Source organism: Apteryx rowi, unplaced genomic scaffold (assembly GCF_003343035.1).
Source record: "Apteryx rowi isolate R43461 unplaced genomic scaffold, aptRow1 scaffold_52, whole genome shotgun sequence".
NCBI lineage: Eukaryota > Metazoa > Chordata > Aves > Apterygiformes > Apterygidae > Apteryx > Apteryx rowi.
Window position 1 is genome coordinate 1116472 of NW_020450783.1, and position 15552 is coordinate 1132023.

The window sequence follows — 15552 nt, forward strand, 5'->3', positions numbered from 1 at the left end:
TCTTATTTTTAGCAGACAGAAAACTTAAATTCGGCTTCAGAGAGGCTGTTATTTTCCCTGGCTTACAGCTTTGTTAGATCTTTCTTCATAAATGCCTCCAGTAATTCTGAAGAGCAAAGACTTGCCTCAGGTCTACTGTTGTCCCTTGAAAGGTAGTCACTGGTTTCTGTGGGATTTAGACAAGGCCCTGAGTCCTTGTGCAGCAGTTTTATTTGAAATAGTTTATTATACATAAAATTGTGGATCTCTCTCTCTCTAGATCAGTTGGTCAGTCTGTCTGTATGTCTGCTTGCCTGTCTTTCTCTCTCTGGGTCTGTCTGTGACGAAGCCACGGGTTCTTTTTCATGGAAGTTTTTAGCAAAATCTTGCAAAATGGGCATCAATTTTAAAAACCTCAGTTTTCGCTCCTATCTTTTGTCTATGTAAACTGTGTAATTGTTTTTCTTACTTTTTCCTGCTTGGCCAGGCTGCCACTAAAGAGGTCTTTTAATGCTCCAAATTGGTCCAGCTCCATTGGTGTGATATATTGTCTTACCTTTTCTGGGATTCAGAATTTGTCACATCAATCAAATATAGGTGTTAGAAAACCAAAGTTGTAGAACAGAAAGTGTCCCATGTTTTTAGAAAAAGATCCCTTCAGTAAAGAAACTGTCAAGAGTCTTGAGGCTAACAGCTATCCTATGTGGCAAACCCTTTCCCCTACACGGTGGCCTTTGACTTCAGCAGAGCTTTGCAACACGTGACATTCTAAGTGGGTACAGGTGCAGAACTGGGACTGTAACATGCAAACAAAACAATAGCCCTTTTTAGGAAGAATTGGTATTAATTTTCACCAAATAACTTCTTAATTAATTTTAATTACATATATCAGTTGATGACTTCAGCATGATTTGTTCTGTGCACCTTATTTTTATGAAAAAGGTTTTTCTAATTAAAAATATTTGATTTTGCTTTCTTTAAAGCTTTCTGGACTGTACAAATGGTAATTTACAATAACATTTCCAAACATATTAAAGTGCAAGTGTGTTACTTTAAATGAATACAGTGATCAAGAAATGGGCATTTCATGTGTGTTGTTGCTTGTTTTGAATTGGTTTATACATATCATTGACAACTGTGTATGTGTTGAACTGCTATTTCCCATCTACATTTTCCTAGTGAGAAAAATACTTTTTCTATATAGAATGTGCATTGCTGTGAAATACGTATTTAGGTTTTCTCCTTTTGTTCTATCTTGATCTTATGTGATTGCTTTTCATACCTTTTTGTGCCTTAAAATATGAGACAAAAGTGTGGTTTGTTTTCTGTGTAATTTGACTTAGTTTGCATGACTGTTTACTTGTACCCAACATAGGATCAACATATAGATTTTAATTCTGATGATTAATGAAGGATTCTCTTATTATTCTGATTAATATAGCAGTAATTTTATTTAGATTTTGCTCTTCCAGATGTCTGATAAACAGTGCTAACTAAATTTAGAATTCAGTCATTAAAAATAAGCATGTCAAGAATTTTTCAGAAGTCCTGATGAACTTTGGCTAATAAAATAAAGGTGAGGTTTCTATCATAGGTAGCTGCTCTACTTGTGTTAGGACACAACTTGAATTCAAGTCATGCCTTGCAGATATGTGGCCTAGAATTGCTTAATTTAAGAAAAAGCTAGTAGTGCCTGTGTTCTCCCTCAAGCCTTCTGCCCCTCTCCCTCAATCCCTCACTCCATTTCAGAAATAATCTGATCATGAGACTTAAAAGAGTCATCATGGCTGCTTCACACTAGAGAGTTTCTGGCATTTAAAAAGTTTGCTATGAGCTACCAAGTGTGGTAGGTTCTTTAACTGTTTTACAACTACCCTTTGGATTAAAACTCATTTCAGTGGCTAATCGAAGGAGTGGAAGCTGCGTAATATCAAATGTTTGTTTATGTAAAATTAAAGCACTTGTCTATCTAGGGTAAGCTCAAAAAATGACCATGAGTTTTAATTGAGTAGGAGTGTCTAATTTCTGTAATGCTGTTTCTTTTTGCAGTTAAGTGTCTCAAGAACACACCAGCTTTTTTTGCAGAAAGATTGCAGAACGCTATGAAGGTAGGTGCTTGTGACAACATGCATTAACTTAGTGTGTTTTTTTTAATAGGCATGTACAGCTCATTGGAATGAATTGTACAGCTACCTTGGAAATAATAAAAAAAATATCATCACTAATGAGCTGAAGATATGTAAATTTTCCAGTGAGCAGAAGGCTAATAAGATGCAGTCATTATTATGACAGGCTGGAAAGATCTAGCTTATATTGAAGTGATACATACAACCATATGTTAGAAAAAGAAAGTCTTCACTTCATAAAGTGCTTAAAGTCTCATTAAAATTGGTATCTTTTAAGTAGAGGCGTCTAGCCAAAATAAGTAAATAGGCCATTAAACTCACCAGACTTTCCTTGCTCCTTGCCTGTTGTCTTACCCCTTTTTAAACTGTGTTTGTGCAGAGAAATAACTGTTAGTGTCCTGACAGTAAATATTTAATTCATTAAAGCTTGAGAGGCCGAATTCTGTTCAAGCTCATTGAATTGAATGGGGTTATGCTAGTAAAAAATTGGTCTTCTGTGGGTGTGTCTTTTCGGTGCTTTTTGCTTTTTTGGGGGGGTGGTGGGGGCATTGTTTTGGCGGGGGGAGATTGGTGTATGTTTTACAGTAGTGCTGTATCATACAGAATTTCCATGCATTATTAATGCATTATATTGTTGTATTTTGTTTGTTTCAGGGAGCAGGAACAAAAGACAGAACTCTGATTCGAATCATGGTGTCACGCAGTGAAGTTGACCTGCTGGACATACGCACAGAATACAAGCGGATGTACGGGAAATCCCTCTACGCAGATATCACTGTAAGACTTCAGAGTTCTTGTTTTCCCTCCCATCGCTTCTCTTCTGCTAGTAGAACATGGATCCTTACATTGAGTACCTATTATTGCACTCAGCGTAGCTGACTGTGTTTGGTTTGCTGCTTTGTCAGGAGAGTAGAGGTGGAAGAGCTGTGGAACAGACAGCACTGGCTTTTGTGTGGGGTTGGATGAGCTGGAGATGGGAAAGAAGCCAACAGACAGGAAGAGAACGGTAATTGGTCCAGAGAGATTTCAGAGACCTGAACTTAGTCTGGTCTCTGTCCCAGTCTCCATATATGACCTTGTAGAAATCACTTAGTCCTCCAACTCCTTAGTTCATTTTGAATAAATGGTGCTGCTCTAACTCGTGTATGTTGAAAGAGTTTAATGCTTCTTATATGCTTTTAAAAAGCTGTGTCCTCTTCCTTGGAAGGAGGAAATTTTGGAAAGAGACTAAATCTTAGATTATTTAGCATCCCCCTTCCTGTAGACAAGATGTAAAGTTGCTTCACTCTTTACAGCTATTAAGAGCTGTAGCAACAGTCAAGAGGATGCCTGACCAGCAAGGCGTTAGAGCTGGAGGAGAGTGAGTGGTGCTGTGGTGCTGCTTTCATTCACTTTGTAATGAAGGTGCCAAATCTGTCCAACCCCTACTTAATCCTTCTGCTCTTGGCACTGATCAAAGGGATGCAACTCAGTGGTGACTGGCAGAAACCCTGGAAAGATAGTGAAGGATATCCTGTGTGCCAAAAAGTCTTGATGTGGGTCTTCTACTGGTAACTACATGGTCGCTCTGCCTATGGGACACAGAGGATGTACTAGCAGAAGCTTTCTACAAGCCTGTGTCTCTGGGGTAAAGATGTGCTTCTTGCGCAGCAGTTAGGTGCCTTGTAACCACCAACGTGTAATGAAAAAGCAGAAGTGAGACATCAATGGAAAAGTTTAATGTTTGCATTTTTTTTAATTGTCATTATTAGTGATAACCAATATAAAATAATTTTACAGTTCAGAGGTAGGAACAGGTAGTTCCCATTTACTGGGCTGAAGTTATTCAAAACATGGTTTTGGTAAATGTGGAACATGCATGTGTGTGGTTATGTGCATCTAAACCCCACATCGTTCTTCCACAGAAGCAGAGCTGAAATATCCTTGGAAAGAAAGTTCTTCAATTCTTGTCTCTTTTTTTGTAAAAGTACAACAGTTCTCTCCTTTCAGGAGATGTATAAAGGGAAACATTTTATGTTTTGCAGGTTGTCTGTGCTTTACACCTAACACACAGAATTTATCCTGATCTTTGCAGCATCTCTCTGTACCTATTGTAATAATTTTGATCTGAACGAAACAGTTCTCAGTCATACCTGAAAGTGAAGGGTGGAATAAACATGCCAGTTGAAACTGTTCTGTGAAAAGGCTTGGCAAGTCTCATCAACCAAAAATAGTTATTTACCATGGAACATTCATTAGTCATAAGAGCACCAGGCAAAACTCAGCTAACAGGGCCTTTTGTGATTAGTTGCTGCTGTTCCTGAAATATTTATTTTTTTTCAATGCATGTTTGTATGTACATCCATATTGGCTTTCACTGCCCACAGCATGAAGATGTTCTGTAATTGAAGTGGGGGAGAAAGGGGAAAGAGAACTCTCGATGCCAGAGCATTCTTTTTAATCTTTGGACATAATAAAGAGTAAATTTTCTCTCTCTGCTCCTGGAAAAATATCCATGTTGAATACGAGGAGGAGAGCTTTGGGACTCTGTATTCCTGTTTCCATCACATTTCTATACCTGTTGCAGGAAGACAGCTCAGTGAGGGATTTTTATTGAACTATTCCTGGAAAAGTAGTTGAACCTGTATGCCATATTCCATTTGCTAAAGAAATATATTCTCTAAGGTATTTTCTGTTCCAGTTCTGGACTTACTGTGTATATGTATTAGGGTAATTTCTAATTAGCAGGAATTTTTAATAATGGAGGTTAATGCCTGCTCTCTTTTCCCTTAGCTTTCTGTCTTTTGGTTATTTTTAGGATGTTATTTTTCACAATGTTTAAGGTGCTTACATTTCATCTTTCTCCCTTTAATCCTTCAAGAAAATTTAAAAAGTCCTCAACTTTTTTTCTTCTGGATTTGTTTCCAGGGTGATACTTCAGGAGACTACCGGAAAATCCTACTCAAGTTGTGTGGTGGAAATGACTAAATGGAGCATTGAGGGTTTTGGGGGTTTTTTTGTTTGTTTGTTTTTAAAGCTGCTATTTTCATGTTTTTGCTTTAAAGTATCCTTTTCCCCCAAAAAAGTAAACATATAAAGAACTATTTTTCCTAAAGCTATTACACTTCTAAAGTTTGTTTTCCACATCTCTTCCCTTCCACTCAAAAATATTATGTAATAAATGCCAAAGAAAAAAAACTAAGCTTATGTACCATCTGTTCGGGGGGGGGTTAAGCACTTTCTCTAATCAATGAATGACAGGTCATTCTTTCTGCTTATGATATTGTGCTGAAATAATACATTTTCTGGAGCAAAAATCATAGTTGTATGATTTAAGGTTTTATTTTGTATAAACATTATGTGCCATTTTAATGCCAGTTATATATATATTGTACACAGTGGTGGTTTCATGGTAACCTACTCCCTGATAGGTGGAGAGAACAGCCTCAAGTTTGTTTTGGGTCTAGTTAAGACTGTTTTCAAGAAATTTTGTCAAGTTTGTCTATTTTTAAGGAAGATGTATTCTACATTTCATTCTAACTAGGGTGGCTGTCATAAGGCAGTTGTCGCTGACAATAGTAAAGATTCTCTAGTTAATGTTTTAAGGTTTTGGATTGTGCCTTAAATATATGTATCTAAAAGATTACAAAATTAAAGTTGTCTATCTTCTAACCCTTTTGCAGACTCTCCGTTTTTGTTGTTTGTGTTGGCCTACATGTGAGTGATGACTCAGTCTTCTTACTTAGTCTTATTTAGTTTTTCCATAGAAGTTCTCTGCTTGAATTCAGAGAAGTTTTCAGAAATTGAATTGTGTTGGCCAAAGTTCAGGATTTGCATGCTGTTGGTGGGCCATTTTTTGTACGCGATTTATATAATCTGTAGTTATTTCTCAGTATTTTTGATTTGTGTGTTGTAATGTCTCTTCTCTGGCTCTTGGAACTCTTAAATTTTCATTCTCTGCTAGCATGAATGACATCTGTTCAGCTTGTCATTCTCAAAGTAGAAATGTGTCCAAAAGTACAAGGAGGGAGAGACATGGAACTAGGTCAGTGAGAAGAGACTGCTTGTTAATCAAGAATGCACAAACTCCTTCCCTTATTTCATTTCTCCCCACCTACTCTCTAAAGGTCAGGCAGGTCCTTTTTCCAGAATATATTGCGTTGCTGTTTGTCATGGGAGAATTCAGACCTTCAAAATGCAAGTTTAAAACAATACATGACTAAAAGAGTTGCATTGTTTAGTGGGAAGGAGAGCTTATCTGAGATGGGCAAATAGATGGGAATGGACTTGAAACCTTTTTCTTTAAAAAGCAAATATACACTTTTTCTTTCTGAAATTTTCGAGCCCCCATACCAATATCCCCTTTTTGTATGTTCCAGTTTTTAATGAAGATTCTGCATACTTGAAGGGTAGAATATTACTTTAATTCCTCAGGGTTTGTTCTTTTTAATTTGTTTGTTTTTCCCTCTTAAAGTGGGGAAGGGATGGATGTTGGAATTAATTCTGGGTTGCATTGTCAGTTGAGGAGTGCAAAGCTATCGGAATAAGGTGATTCTGCTTCCAAACTACAAATCTTGGTCCAGATTCTGGCTAAGATGTACACATATCACTGCCATTTCAGTCAATGGCAGCAATGTGACTACATCCAAAGCCAGACCACTCCATGTTCTGTTTTTTATCAGACAATCTAAGCCTATCTGGAGAGGAAGCTACAGCTGAAAGTGCGTCTTCATTGGTTCATGCCAATAGCAAGGATTCAGTTCTTTGCCAGGGAAGGAATATCTTTTTGAAGTAAGGGATGTTTTGTTAGCTGTGCTTTAGTGCAAGACCCCATGTGATCTTGTTTTCTTGCTGAGAATACAGTACTTGAAATACAGTCTTAAGTATGGCTACTGAAAGATTTAAAATATAAAGCTCTGAAAGGGTATATAAAAGCAAATAATTTTTTATTAAAAAGCACAGGAACTCAGAAGGCAAACTACTGCTCAGGATTGTTCGTCCCAGCTCAAATTGTGGAAATACAAAGAAGCTTATTAAATGAACAAAAGTGTAACTATATATGACAACCATACTGTTTGATTCAGATCTTTTCCATCTTCCCAGTGCTCAGCTGGCATCTGTATAGAGAAGAATTGGTGCAGTTATTTTTGGTTATAAGATCAGGATCAATCTTTCTGGTAAACATATCACTTAAAACATGAAGCCTGTTACTTCAAAGTAATGGATTTTTCTCACTTTGCTGATTCATCAAATCACAGAAGAAAGATCCTTGAACTCAGCAATTCTTGACCCCTTTAACAGTTACTGCAACCTCCATCTGAGTAATATTTACTCTAGTTGTGCTGCACGTATGCAGTAGTGGTGTGCGGTTGGTTGACTTAGGATTTCCATTTTAAATTAACTGCAACACTTCACTGGGATATTTTTCCCCTTTGAAATAGTGATTATTGCAGAGGAGTACATTAACTCTTAGCCATTAACTACTTCTCACAGAAGCTTAGGCAACACAATGAATAAGAAGGTGGATGAGGACATAGATCTTGATTCCAGTTTCTGTAACGGTCATGGTGACCAGATCTGTACATTGAACTGCAAGAGGAACTATGAACCAACATAAATCCTACTGCTGCCTACTTCGAGCCCACCTTATTTCAAATTAATGCATTATAGTATGTTTATGTGTTTCTGTGTATGTACCTACACACAGATACATAAAAAAACAAAACTAACTTCATAAGCAGATGTCTGTGTGAAGTTCGTATCTTTCAACATGAGGTTTACTATCCATTGGGAACATCTCTCACCTTGCTGAATGCACTGTTGATTTGTGGTCAGAGGCTGAAGAGGACGGAATATTATAGAAACTGTGTAGAACAGGTGGTCTCACCCAAATCACTTCCCTTCTCAGGTAATATATTCCAAGAAACACTTATCTAGGAGTATGTTCTGCATGAGTGGCTTGCATGTCAAAACTGGATTTAAATTGCCAAAATTGTAATGTTTCCAGTAATTATTTTGGGGTTTTGTTACCCTTTTATTTTAAGTCACACATGAGACTAAAAAATCATGGGGATCATAAAACTGGAAGAAATCTTGAGATTGCTTAGTTCATCCATACTGCTGTTCTAAGGCATGATGAAGTATGTATCTCATCCCTCACAGATACTTGTTTAACATTTCCAGTGTTGGGGAGACTACAGTTATGTCATTCTGGAAGTTCACTGTCCTTGTAAGAAAGTTTTATGTTGTGTTTTGCTTGAATCTTCCTTGTTGCATTATTTCTTGCTTTATTCACTTTTGCAGTGGGAAAGAAAATACTGCTTTTATCTTTGCAATAGCCTTACTCGTCCTGGTGGTCTCCTTCAATATTCTCTAAACATCCCCAACTCATCAGCCTTTCTTTGTAAGTCATGTATCTAGTTCTTTGACCTTTTTTTTCCCCCTGTTTTCAGTGGTTGTTGAAATGTAATCAAAACTGGACCTAGTATTTCAGCTGAGGCCTTAGCTGCACTGAATTGAATGATTACTTCAAATCTGAGGGGTAAAAGATCGCATTTGGTAGTAACGTATGCAATACTGTTGTCAACTTTTAGTTACAGACCACTAGATACTTACCATCAAAAACATCTATAAGTGGGGTTCCTGGAGTCATGGGGATGTTCCATGCTGTCTCACCGATGATGTTGAGTAGTGACTTTACTTCTGATTCTAGATGCTCCACTGTTTTTATTACCTTCTAATGAAAACAAGAGAGACAGCTGGAGAAAGGGGTGGTAAAAGGGTCAAGTAGAAGGAATTGTACCAAATATATTAGCAGAAAGGCAAATCTAAGGGCCCATAATACTAATAGCTAATTTAATTTATACTGCTCATTGCAGAGACTTGCATATTTCTTATGTTATACTGGCATCTAGTGGCCCTGAAGAATTAAAATTTCATTTTGCCACACACAAATTATAGCACCTCTGTATAAAGAACCACCTGTAATGTTGACTTTTTAGAGGAAGCTTTGTATGGTGTGTTTTTGTTGTGTGTTTTTTTTTTTGTTTTTTTAATAATTCTCTTCTATTTCTGAGCCACCATCGCATTCAAGAGAAACAATCTACCAGAAAAGATAAGACAAACTGATTGGGGTGGGCAGGGGAGGGAATGAAGATGGTTAGGACTGAAGCAAGAGAGATAACATTAGCATTTGAGAATCAACAGAACACAGCTTGGCAGCTACCCAACTTGGAATAGTTAGCTCTGAACACAAATCTTGTGGGTGCTTAAGACTCCAGGGAAAAAATATTAAAACATTACAACTTCCCTAGAATCCCAGTCGCAGAGTGCATTTAGCTCTTGAGCGTCCCAAGGAGCGGAAACTCCTTCTTTCTTTGAGTCGCCTGCAGAATTCACATTTAACCATGAGCAGCTGTGAAAGCTTTGCACTGTATCCAGGAGTAGAACCATTCCAGTAGTAATTAAGTATCGCTGCTCCTAGGTACCCTAAGAATCTGTTATAACAGTTGAAGATATCTTATCTTTCCCTGCACTCACTCATGCGCTTCTTTCCAGCTCAGCCTAGCTGCTGGAAATGTGTAATGGGTTTGTTAGCCTTTTGGATGTGATACAATACTCGTGTCTTTTCTACTGGCCTTTTATTGAAATGCTGGAATTTTTGACGAATGTAGCAAGTCTGTGGGCTTCGTTTAACTTTACAGGTACCAGTTCTGAGGTTGTTATATTAAAGATACTGTTAGAAACACTTTAGAAAAGGCTAATAAATAATAGCTCAATGACTGGCTAAGCAATTGTTTGGAATCCATCAAGATGATACATTTTTACTAATAATGGTTTCATGGATAGTTACAAAACATTATATATGAAAAATAGCCCCTGAATTTTTTCTGATAGGATCAAAAAGGAACAGTGGCTAAAAATGTGATTCTTCTTACTTTTCTTTGGCCAAAAGGTTGGGGCAGAGTTCTAGTTTGGTCCAGGAGTTAATGCAATAGCTCTTACCTCTTCAATAATATCCAAGCGTTCGTGGATAGTATCCTGTTCATTACACCAGCCTGCTCTTTCCAAACCTTCAGGTAACACACTGACAGGGTCTGCAGCAGCTGGAAAAAGTCATCGTTAATTAACAGGAGGCTGTTTTGAAAGCAGTCCTTGCCTTTCTGAGTACGGAAGTGGTATTTGGCGTGCTAAACAACCTTGTTTACAAAACACAGATGTAGGAGTCCCAGGTAGGAATTGAACCTCTCCCAATAATTGCATTCTTACCCCACCGCTGTGACTCTCTCATTGCATTGTACACAGTGTCAAGGTTGTTTGGAACAAGCTTGCCGTTGGGTTGGGGTTTTTTGGGCTTGTTTTTTACACAGTCTGTTTTTCTCCTGGCTTGTAGGGTGAGTTTATAGATTTTAACATAACTCTGTCTCTGCCAGTGTAAAACCTAAGCATTATGAAGATGCATCAGTTTCTCTTAGACTTTCCACAGAAGTAACTGCTGTGAAGAGCAGCTAAGTTTGTCCACTTATGCCCTAAAGGGATGCAAGCTGGTGATTCTGTCATGCCAGAAACTTGTCCATAACAGTCTGTTTTTTTTCAATGGGAAGGGAAACAATAAAAGCATGTGCTGTTGATGCCATTTGCTGACCATGTCACTTGTGTATGGTGCTGTTTACAAAGTCACCCCGCTCAGTCAGTTTATCTGTGGAGACCTCTCATGGAGTACTCATGAGCTCTTGCTTTCTTTGAATGTTTGATTCTGTTGGCCATACTCCTTGAAAGGGCAGTGGATACCTGTCAGTGTCCATGCTTTAATGGAACCAGTTTCCTTTTCCTAACTTTTTTGCAGCATTTGGTAACTTTTGAATTTTAATATATTTGTATAGAACAGTAGCAGAGTATTTTAAAACCCACTGGAATGACACTATGTCTTGCTCCATGTTCATAAAGGTAGGTCTTGATCTTGATTGAGGCGTGAGGATGCTATAATGATTAGAAAGTAGCAATAACTCATTTCATTCTCATTTGATTGTAATGAAGACAAACAGAGGAAACTGCTAGCACGCTTTATAATGAACATTTAGAAGCATAAGAAGGGCAAATAGTACTGTCTTCAGTTCTGTTGTGTGCAAGCAGTGAACTGGTGCAATATATCACCGCAAGTCTGTGCCAAGATTTTTGTAGTTGTAGGTATCAGATGATGGCAAGCATAGGCCAGTAAGGCTTGTAGCCATTGCAGTTTGAATGTGTGTACTGAGAGTTAGAATGGCATCCTTGAAATTGGGAGGGATGGAGAAGGTAGGATTAAAATGTGATCTGATGTACTAGGAGTGTCATTGCTTAAAAATTGGTTTGGCAGAGTTTAAGAAGAAAGTATTTTTGGTTGTTTATTTGTAGCAGATTTTAATTTTTTTGGTGCATTTACCAGGAGGTGGTGCTATTAGGACTGAATCCCAGTGAATTAATCTCCCTGTTTAATATTTATACAAGTCTGTCAGAATGTGTACTTAAATGCTAGCTACTCTGCAGTTGCACTTGTTTTTTTTTCTTAGTTGCTGCTTTTGGTGTTCTGGGAGCGTTAATATTTTGTCCTCAGTTGCTGGTCAAGTGAACCGTGTTACTTCTTGAAAATTTTGCATGTTAAGATGTTTATTCAGTCATGGCTGGAACAATTGAAGTTTTGTGTCAGAAATGGAGGTTACAAAGCAATGGCCAGTCTTTCCCTACAAACCTTGTCTTCCTTAGTAATAGGATAATAATAAGGTGAGCTCTATTTTCCTGTCAGAGACTAATAGAATTTCCTCCTTTCCAATATTTGCAGCTCTAAGCCTGATGATCTGATTGACTAGGATGCTGAAGTGCTGCCCGTCATGTCTGGGAGAGGACCTCGGGCAAGCAGAATGCATGTTGGTGAGATCTAACTACAAATGAACTGTGAAAATGAGGCAACAGAACTCTTTAGATGAACTAAGAGCAAATGTAAGAATTTAAGAATCCCACAAGGGATTATTTTTCACTGTATTAATCCAACTGTAGGTGGCTGGATCACAAAGTTGAATGGGAAGTTTGGGTGAGGGCCAGCACAGTTATATGCATTTAGTAAAGGAGCTTTTGGCCAGCTATAAGTTACATGCCAGGCTTGTTTAGTTTTTTCTGTTCCCTAGAAATGGAAAATGCGAGCGAGTTAATGTTAGCTAGTTCAAGTTAGTGTTGGCCAGTTCTTTCTCTGATCATGCTTCATATATCATGCTGGTCCATTAAAGAAAACAGAGCTCTGTTATAAGAAAAGCAGAAGTAACTGTTTGTCCTGCCAGACTCAGACTCTGACCCAGAGATCCTCTGACCTTTCCAAACTGTCTGATGGCATAGGGTACATTCCTGCTAGCATGTCAGCACTATGTGGGGGCTGCTTTCATCTTTGTCCTGATTCACAGCCTTAAAGCCTCACCAGAGCTGCAAAATATTATGCCAAAGTGACTGTTTGAAGCAGAAATGATATAGGCCCTTACCCAAAACAACACTTTAATCATTGCTTTTGTGTGAAAGAAGATTCTATTCTGCACAACCCTCAGCATCCTGCTGAGCCTGACTGCTGCCCTAAGCAGGTGTACACAGATGGAGAGAGAGGTTAGACATCATGGATGACCCAGCGATTTGTTCAGAGCAGGGTATTCTATGATAGGTATAGAAAGACAGTGTAAGGTTGTTGCATTTCACTGTGAGGTTAGCAAAAGACTGTACAGCTTTGTGCAAATGTGCACCTCTAGAGATCTAGGTAGAAAGGTTGCTGTGAAACGCAGGCTTCAGTAACACTTGGTTCTTTGCAGGGGTTGTTCTTTCTCCTCTGACAGAGAAAGAGAGCGCTTTCTCACGTTGCTGGATTTTGAGAGCATGTTGCTGCTTTATAAGCGGTAATGGACTTACTGAAAGAGGAGGAAGTGTCTCGTGGTAGTCTGATAGGATTATAAGATCTTACCCAGATCATTAGGACCAGTGCAGTGACTACAAAATTTGACAAATGGTCCAAGCCTAAGCATCTCAGGAAACACCTGATAGCTGTTGCTTGTGAGTGATGAGAGTTAGCAGAAAGTTGATTTTGAAGTCAAAGGGAGATAGTTCCCAGACCTCAAAGTATGGCATTCTCTGAGGGCTGGCCCAGAAGAAACCTTCTCAACCGGGACTTGCATGTCTATGTCTGATTAGCAACTTGCACACTTGAGCAGAAGTGCTTTTGCCCCTTGTGATTGCCGCTTCACTCCCCCCACACACACACACCAGAACAGGATACTTCAGGGGGCTGTTGCTGCTGTTGGCTGGGCAGCCAGTACTTTGGGCAGTGTAGTTCCTACTTCTCCTCCGTTTTCTGAGCGTTGGCTTCAGGCTTTGGCTTCCTAAACCTGATTATTATTTTGGTTTCTGGCTTTAGCTGTTAATCCACAGCCTTTATCACTGGGCTGGGCTGTTCACAGGACACATCCGGTCCCTTGTAAATATGACATGTATCTAGGTCACTATGGTCAGACAATTCACTGAAGCAATAATTTCCATGTGCTTGAAGAGAATCACGTATTGCTTATGAGTGTTGCCCTTCTCTGTATTGCAATTGTTGAAAGAAAATGGCACAATTTGACTTTGCACCTGACCTTCTCCAGCAGCATCTCTGTATCACATGATAATAACAGACACTGTATAAAGGGAGCGAAGAAAGGAAGGCTGCAAGCTACATAAGCAAAATACTAGTGACCTTTCAGAATACTTCTATGTACTTGTTCTTAGTTGCTGAAGAAACATTTAATAACATATAAATTAGAATTTTCCTTGCCTCTGTATCAAAGCATCTTGATCTCCAGTGGTCCCTTCCAACCTCAACCGTTCTGTGACTCTGTGATTGTGTTGTGCATAAATGCAGCAAAATGTTGACAGTCAATTTTAAAACTAACTTTTAAAGGTGAACTGTTCTTTGTATATCATATAAGATGTGTTTAAAATTATAGTGTGTGTTTGCAACTTCAAGCAAGTGTGTATGTTTATAGAATGAATTTAGGATTTCAGGCTGTTTTCTAGGACACATACTTCAATGTCTTAAGTATCTCTTTTGAAATGTAATGGATTAGTTCAGGCATATATTGGCTGTAACGTTTCAATATGGTGGAGAAAACATTACCTTTACATCACATTCCCATTTGTAAATCCCCACCTGATACTACTTGCACATGAAAGTTAGATTCTTAAAGTCCATGCTATTTAATATATAGGTGGTTATTCTCTGTTAAGAATAAGGAAGTCATTTGTTCAAGAAGACAAAATTACCCATACATTTATAAGAGGATAAAACATTTATGTATGCTACCAATCACTCAGAAACTTAGACTTGTTCTGTGCATTATGCCTCTTTTTTTTTTCTGTGATTAAAATCCTCTAAGCTATATTGTTGGTGTCTGTAAAAGCTGAGTAGCTCTAACTGCTCTCTGCTGTGATACAGCTAGACACCAGTAGATGGAGCAGAAAAACAGAATTTCTGAGGCAGTTTCTAACAAGAATCCATTTAATAGAAGTGTATGAAAGAGGCAGTATGGTGAAGAATAAAGATCTATGTATCATGGTCAGCCTGACTGCACAAAACTTCATCTTATAATAGGGGATGGAAAGAGCAATGAATTGAGAATTAATACAACCTGAGCAAACAGGTTAAGAACAAAGACCTTAGTTTTATAACCTTAATAACCTATCTCGGCTGAGCTCCTTTCTCGTGTACATTTGGTGTATTTTTCTCACCTTCCATTTGTTGCTTCTTCATACTTTTTTAAGAAGTTCCTTTCTAGTTCCATCAAGATCCTGTCTATTCAGATGCTGTCATTTATTTATATTATAATATATAAACAAATGTATGTGTATCTATGTGTTTATGTTGGTATGTATACATTATATACAAACATATGTAAACATACACACAGAGTCCTTCAAAATCTCTGGTTGAAGTTAGTATCAAAATTCAGAGAGCTATTGCTAACTTTTACTTTGCTAATAATAAGTTGTTACATGACAGCTCTTGTGCTCCCCTCTATCCAATCCCAGGCCATTAGCGCTATGTATAAGCAACCTCATGTCAACATATCTGTGTGTCACAAAGATACCTGATGGGGTGCTGGGGGAGAGAAAAGTATAAAACGATTGAAAGCTGGAAAGGACAATTTAGACTAAGGTGCAAATTTTTAAGTTAGTCAATGGAGCAAGTTAGTAACTGATGCGGCCTCTGCATTCCTTGTCCTCTTTACAAGTGTCCTTCCTAAAGATGCGATGCAGGTCATACTGAGGTTACAGGCTTGATGCAGAAATTACTGGGTTGGGTTCTTTGGACTGTGTTATGGAGAAGGTCGAGCTAAACGATCGTAGTGTTCCCTATTGGTCTTGAAGTCTATAAAATCCGTTTTGCATCATTCCCTGACCAGTGTGGTTTTGAAAGTTAACTGAG

At 38.2% G+C, this 15552-nt stretch overlaps 2 protein-coding genes across 2 annotated transcripts in view; one reads left to right on the plus strand and one right to left on the minus strand.

Moving 5' to 3' along the window:
- ANXA11 (annexin A11) overlaps nt 1–5756 on the plus strand; it is a 29445-nt gene extending 23689 nt beyond the window's left edge. The window contains exons 13-15 of the mRNA XM_026080413.1: nt 2029–2087; nt 2760–2882; nt 5013–5756. Coding sequence (XP_025936198.1) covers nt 2029–2087; nt 2760–2882; nt 5013–5072 — 242 coding nt within the window. The 3' untranslated portion in view covers nt 5073–5756. The remainder of the gene's footprint in view (nt 1–2028; nt 2088–2759; nt 2883–5012) is intronic.
- Nucleotides 5757–8607: 2851 nt separating this feature from the next.
- On the minus strand, nt 8608–10196 carry PLAC9 (placenta specific 9; the record flags this gene model as incomplete). Its single annotated transcript, XM_026080435.1, has 3 exons — nt 8608–8618; nt 8700–8820; nt 10089–10196. Coding segments are annotated over 3 exons (240 nt in total), but the record flags the coding sequence as incomplete, so codon positions are not given.
- Between the last annotated feature and the right edge of the window lie 5356 nt (nt 10197–15552).